The following is a 7,500-nucleotide window of genomic DNA, read 5'->3' on the forward strand; positions in this document are numbered from 1 at the left end:
GTGGTTTGTTTCAAAAGACTTCGATTAGTATATCTTTTACTTAAAGCATGTCATGCACTGTTTCATCCCCGACACCTCAGGGGCTGCAACGAAAGGGCAGTTTCGTAATGTTTTATGACTCGAGACATGTCTTCCATTCACGTTCAAACGTCTTTCACGATATCCAAATGGTTTTTTTTGGCCTCTCCAGAAGTGAAAGATTTAGCTTCAATGGAATTTCAATATTCAGTTGAAGTATTAATGAAGGAAAAGGTGTACAAAATATGATATAAATAGTTGAGGCTACACTGCAATATTCTTCATCATCCCATTACTAAACTTGATGAATCATTTTTTTAGTTATTATTGTTGATTTTCTTGTAAAAACAATTTTTTACCTTCTAAATTTAATTAAAATATTTTTAATGACCATATATACATTGTTTGGGAGCTAGACTAAAATGCAAGTTAGTGTTATTTCAGATAGGAACAATACATGAATACCATATATACATTGTTTCAATAACAATTTCTAGTGTCAGTCTAGAGACCCCAACATAGTTAAAAGTAGTTGTGTCGTTCAACATTTGAAGTTTATGAGTTTCTATAATAATTTATAGTTAATACATTAAAATAATAACTAGTTCACAATGAATATTTATGGTTATTTAGTACTTAGATTTTATAATCCGGGCAAAAATTATTGAGTTTAGTGAATCCAAAATCAGATTTAATTCACTCCGAACGTTTCAAAAGCAAAACAATTTGGTTAGTTGACATCTTACTTTTGCAATGAAATAACAAGATCTATTGATATTTACGAAAAGAAATATAAAATCTACTTCCAAATCTAATATTAGAGAAATCTTTTTACTTTCACTATGTTCTTTATTTATCGCACATTCCGTTACCTCCTTCCCATAAATACTATTTGAAATATTTTCCTTAGTCCAAAGACACATTTTCCCTTTTTTCACTGAATTGTAATAAATGTAAAGTAACTTTTACACCAGCATGAAAAGGTAAACTTTTAATATCAGATAATGCAAAACATTAATCATACGATGGTAAAATAGTACTTCATCTGTTCACTTTTAATTGTTATGTTGCGCTTTTCGAAAGTCAGTTTGACTAATTTTCAAAGTGAAATTAGATTTTATCAATTCGATATTTTAAGCAAACAAATTAGATATTCAAAAACTATACGAAAAGTACTATAAATTGCAATTTTTTTTGCATATCAATATGATGAAAAAATACATCGTAAAATGTTAGTCACAGTGCTTATCGTTTGATTTTAAAAAAGGAAACCATAAAAATTAAAAGTTTGAAGAAGATGGTAGTAAATTTATTGATTAGTAACCTAAAATAAACAGTAACTAATCTGCATAAATAAAAATATAAATAAAATAAGAAGTACTAGTAGTTACCATAAAAGTGAAAAAACACGCTTTCCCCAAATACCTCTTACATTGCATAAAAAAGGAAACTTTCCTCCTTATATATACACTACTATTCTTCTTCATTTATCAAATTAACAGAGTTTTCTTTTAGCAATGGATAGGAATTGCAGTGAAAATGGCAAAATCATCAAATTGTTTGGTTTTGAGATCACTACAACGACGATGACGACTAGTTCTGATGCTGCAATAATATCTGAAAAAGATTTCATGGGAAGAAAAATCAAGAAAGGAAATCGATGGACAGAGGATGAACAGAGAGCATTTTTGAAAGGATTGGATTTTCATGGAAAAGGAAGTTGGACTAACATTGCTAAAGATTTCGTGCCTACTAGAACGTCCACACAGGTTGCTAGTCATGCTCAAAAGTACTTCCTGAGATTATTGGATGCTAATTCCAATGAGAGAAAAAAGCGCAAGAAATCAAGTGTTTTTGATCTTCGTATTGAAAAAACAGAGCATCTTGAAAAAAAAACAGAGGATACTACACATCAAGCTATTGTTCCATTGGGAAATAATCAAGAAAGTGTCCAAGAAAGTCATAATGTGCCAAGTTTTGTACCAAATTCCATGATGAAAAGTGTTCCAACAGTAATGCCTCTTACTTGGGTTCACATGTATCCGTATAATGATCATTATGCCTCTACGTCAATCAGTACTACTACATTCGACAAGCCACTTTCTGGGATTTCTTCGTCTTCTTCTTCTTCTTCTTCTTCGGACAATAATTTGGAGTTAAAGTTGTAGTCAAGAAGATATACACAAAACTACTTATTCTTTGATGTTTTGTCTTTTTTTTTGTTTGTATGGATATATGAAATGAAACCATAGTTAGTTCTTGATTCTTTCATCGTCTTGTTGTATTCCACATCGACATTAAGTGACTATAAATCCATCAGTTGGGAATAATGAAAACTAGGAGTTGTTTTACTTCTAGGTTCAGGACTTAAACGTGAGCCTTTGACATCGGTGACGACTCTTTTGCCAAAATGCCAATAGGCTATTATACATGGTGTCATGTCACTTTCTGCTGAAAAGGGTGGCAATGCTTTTGCTGAAATGACATTCATCTGTAGAAGTGATAGGCTACAAATCAAATATGCTTAGTTGAAAATTGATATAACTCTAAAGGAAAAATTGTTCCACCAGAAAGAAGGATCAATTTTGAGCTCATTAATCAAATTCTTCCACGTTTCCATGCTTCGGAAGGATGTATCAGATGAGTCACATGTGAGATTTCACTTGATTTTGTGGTATAGATATCGTGGATAGGCAGGTTCGAAAGCTAAGGACAAAGGAGATTGCTTCAGTGAAGGTGCAATCAAAGCATCGTTCGATCTGGGAGGCTACTTGGGAGACAAAGTCAGGTTTGTGTGCACGGTTCCTTCCTTGCACATTTTAGTGCGAGAAAATAAATTATAACTGAATACCAAAAAAGCTAATTACAACTGTTTTATGATAATGAACTCATAGATGAGAGGTTTATCTTTTTGAAATTATAACTAACACCCTAATACATCTTCTAGGGTTATAATATTGGTGAACTAAATAGACTAAACACTAAAATCTATATATTGAACCAAAAAAACAAAAAGTAGAAAACTTTTTGCTAGGGTGTAATGTATGAAAATGAAATTTGGTGCAAATTGCAAAAGATAAAAGTGGCTAAACTATTTTCCCTGTGGAGATAAAACCAAATGATTGCTCTTAGACATTCCAATCCAAGGCACCAGGAGATCATTTCTTCATTTAGTAAAGGAAAAAATAAAAAGGCAGGAGTTACAGAAGACGAACAACTCTTGAAAAAAGGGTTTAAAAACTGAAAGACTTTATTTCTTAATTGCCTTTTAATTGAGAAATGAATATCAGCAAATGTTTTAAAATGCAAAATGAGAGATATGTAGATTAAAAAAAAAAGACAAAAAAACATAAATATAAATGCAAGGGTAGTTTGGTAATCCCACTTTTAACTTTGACGCTTCCTATTTTTAATAATATACTAGTCCTGGACACGTGCTTTGCGCTTGAGTCCTGTGAAAGATATGAATTACTGTCAAAATCACATTTTAATCAGTATCACAAGCTATTCAAACAAAAAATATAATTTAAAATCGATGAACAATCAATGTATTGAAATAACTTCTTTATTGTATGTCAAATGATTAGACGTTTGATGAACCTGCAAAATTTAATTTGGTAACTAAAATAATGAGTTACACTTTTACGTTATTAGGTCCAAACATATGATATATTAGTATGTGCAAAAATGAATAACAAAAATGATTAATGGTTCTCATTTAAATGTACAATAAGAAAATTTCTACATATACCTTAAATTGATATCTATACTTCAAGTCCAAACCCATACAATTCTCAATGCTTCATGGAAGAAAAATTCTATAATGGAGAAAGAAAGCAAGAACAAAGTTGAGGATATTGTAAAGAAAGTCCTCATGCTCTGAAAAGAAAATTTTGTTATTGTTAGAAACAACATATCAACGTAAGACTGTTCACTGTTTAATACTACACATGTGTATTAAATTTACTCTCTTTTTTTCCGCTTCTATTTTTTCTTCTTGATTACCAATTTTCAGCATTTTTTTGGTTATCCTCACTTTCAACTTCTAACTCTCTTATCTTCTCATGTTGAATTGTGCAATTTCTTTAATTCGATTTCCTATTGTGAGCTTCCATCTTTGTAAGTTGGTTCTTAAATAACATTAGAAAATGACCCTTTAAATTCAAATTATAATTTTGAAATTGATTTCTACATTAAAGTGATGAATGCCTTTCCATATCATAACTTTTCAAATTCTTCCATTATGAGATTTATGATTACGATTAAAAGCAATATCAATGTACTCATTTATCAAGAAAATGATAATTTAACTATTAAAGGGCTTAAGGACTTCAAATTCTACCATTATGTAATTAATTAAAATATTTATATTTAATCAAATTTTAATTTAGTAGAGGGGCAAAATGGTAATTCAACTTTTCACTTTGGAGCTTCCCATTTATAATAATAATAATAATTATTATTATTATTATTATTATTATTATTATATTATATTATTATTTATGATTTTATAGGAAAAGAATAAGGCCACTTTTATTTTTTGATAAATATTTAGAACCAAAGTTGCCTCTTTTTGGGAACTATCATCGGGCCGTTTTTGCATCATGTATTTATATAAACTAATACAATTTATAAAATTAAATGAGTGTATAATTTATAAAATTAAATAAATATGGACTTTTATCTAGTGCAGAGCACATAAGGTATAATTGTCACGATCCAACCCACCGGGCCATGCGGGCACCCATCTAACACCTAAGTAGGAGAACCCTCATATCCCAATAGTCAAACATGCGGAAAAATTAAAGAAAACAGATGTAATTACAATAACATGATTTTATAAATAATATCTTTAGACACCCTTTTTAGTTAAAACTTGTAAAGTAATTTAACAACTCCCATGAATCTTGTCTAAATAGGTACAAGAGCTACTAAGAGTACATCTGGACAAGATAATTTATGACACAACTCCCACCATGCGGAAGGAAGAATAGAAGCTATAAGAGAGTTCTTCATCTTCACCTAATGAAACGTCACCAATCCTGCATCCAGACTATGTCAAAAGACAAAGCAAGAGTAGTATCAGTACAAAACACGCGTACTAGTAGGCATCATCGGTCAACCCGACTCCCACCACATAACATAAGAAACCAACTAGTAAGATCATGAAATAAACCACTCGCTTCTCCACCTTTACCCTTTCTTGAAATACCTCCAAATTACACTAGCACTCTAACTACTAACCACCTTCCAGTCAACCTACTTACTAGGTACTTGATCATAGCCTAACCATTCTAACATGTAGAAGAATCCCCCAAATACAACCACCAACATTGCCCAACCATAGTCACAAATACCTTACATCAAGCTCCCTTAACACTAACCCAATCTCTTTCCCCCAAGGTGAAATCCACCTAAGCGTATTTACATTACGACCACTACCTCTGTTTCTCGCCATTACAACACACGAACAACCATTACTATCTATTACTCTCCCCTTGAACACTTTGCCCTTCCACTAAGTACAACATAAGCAAGTTAATACAACACTATACTCACATGCGCATATCAAACATATACGATATCATCAATATTTACGAACAACAAACAATGAACAACTTCACATTTATATCACATTATTGGTCCTTTCATGGAACCCAAACCCAAACAGTTAGCATGCCGGAACGTGACAATCGATCCAAGTTAGTTATGCCGGAACGTGACAATCGATCCTATAGTTATGCCGAAACGTGGCAACCGATCCAATAGTTATGCTGGAACGTGGCAACCGATCTAATAGTTATGCCGGAACGTGGCAACCGATCCAAGTTAGTTATGCCGAAACGTGGCAACTGATCCATTCAACACTTCACAATCCAATCACAAGTATATCTTCAAGATCATACATTTAAGTCATGATTCATGGCAACCATAGTTCACCCATATCATTTACAACAAGTGTGATCAACAATGAAACATTCATATACATACATTAAATTGACTATACTTAGCCCTAGTTCATCATTTAAGGCTTCTTTCTAGGGTTTAGTCACAATTCATCATAAATCCTCAATTCAATCACTCCAATTTATGATCTAGCATGCATTCGTAAATCTAGTTCCATTTATGATTTCATAGTATTATTCTTGAACCAATTCTATCCATGATAACAATTCTAGAGTCCCTAACAATTCATTACTTCTCAAAGCATAAACCCACATACTTTGGTTTCTAGGGATTACTCATGGAATTTACTTGGTGCACGAAGGTCTACACATAACCTTACCATTGATTTCCATATATTACGTAGTAAGCACATATTTATAACTACTCAATTCATAAACCTAACCTACCGAGGCGCCAAGCAGTTGCATGAAGTTTTTGACCTCGATTTCGATTTTCCAGGCCTCGTGACGGTGAATTTGGCCAAGAATCCGCAAGATATCACCATCCTCATGCTAGAAATCTCCTTCTCATTCCTTCCCAAGCTTAGAGCAGCTTTTCTGAGGTTTGTAGGGTGTGTTACGACTTATTTAGGTATTTTAGAAAGATGGAGAAAATAGGATTTCTCGTAATTTACGTTCTGCCTCGCCTATCCCGCCATGGCGCCAGCTTACCCTGCCCTGACGCCGCCGCCCTAGAGGCATCTGGCCCGCTATGGCGGGACAATGGCCCAGATTTTTCCTGAATTTTGTTTCTCCTAAAATAACGACAGTTTCGGGTTGTTACAGTAATAGACATATATGGTCTAATTGGTCCAAAAATTATATAAAAAAGAAAGAGGAAATACATAATTACCCCCTGGAACTTGTACCTTTTTTTTAAGTAGACACCTTAAGTTTGCGGGGGTCCTATTACCCCACGAAACCATCCAAAAGCACAATAAATACATCATTTTGACCCGTTTCAAACCCATAAGTGTTGTCACACAGGTTGGGTGTGTCAAGGAATAAAAAAACAACATCTAACCAATGTTAAAACGCCATGTGGCATTCCCAATTTAAATTAGCTTCTTCATTAAATAGACCACCTTCCCAAAATTCTCCATTGTTAGCCATTGGAGATCTACAATTTCTCATTTTAATTACTTTTTTTTTGTTTAAAATCTGTGAAATCAATTTCCTGTGATTAGGTTTTGAGGGAGAGATGTCAAATGCAAGACAAACGAAATACGCATCAAACAATGTAAAATAAACTAATGACTAATCACTACAAAATTCACTTACAATGTAAAATAAACTTTTTCTCAAAGAGTTTTCAAATAACTAACCTATGAGCCTTCATTTCTTTGTTCCGACACCACTATTCAACAAATTTCAACCAGCAATGTTACCAACTAGCTTCGCCTCATGAAGTTTCTTAGGGTTTTGATTGGTCAAAGAGAGAGAGATGAGGGTAGGTGAAAGTGAAATGGGTTGAAAATTTCTTAGGGTTTGGGTTATGGGTTAAAAAATGAATGGGTTAGGATAAAACCCGGCAGTT

The 7,500-nt window shown here is 32.9% G+C and overlaps 1 protein-coding gene across 1 annotated transcript; it reads left to right on the forward strand.

The window, feature by feature from the left end:
- The first annotated feature begins 1,535 nt into the window (after positions 1-1,535).
- Positions 1,536-2,186, forward strand: LOC125845947 (probable transcription factor At5g61620). Its single transcript, XM_049525430.1, has one exon. The coding sequence runs from the start codon at positions 1,536-1,538 to the stop codon at positions 2,184-2,186; it is 651 nt and encodes a 216-aa protein (XP_049381387.1).
- Positions 2,187-7,500: the final 5,314 nt, after the last annotated feature.

The sequence above is a fragment of the Solanum stenotomum genome, chromosome 11 (genome assembly GCF_019186545.1).
Source record: "Solanum stenotomum isolate F172 chromosome 11, ASM1918654v1, whole genome shotgun sequence".
NCBI lineage: Eukaryota > Viridiplantae > Streptophyta > Magnoliopsida > Solanales > Solanaceae > Solanum > Solanum stenotomum.

Excerpts from the sequence above, each read along its gene's own strand:
- LOC125845947 (XM_049525430.1), top strand. The coding sequence starts at position 1,536 with ATGGATAGGAATTGCAGTGAAAATGGCAAAATCATCAAATTGTTTGGT.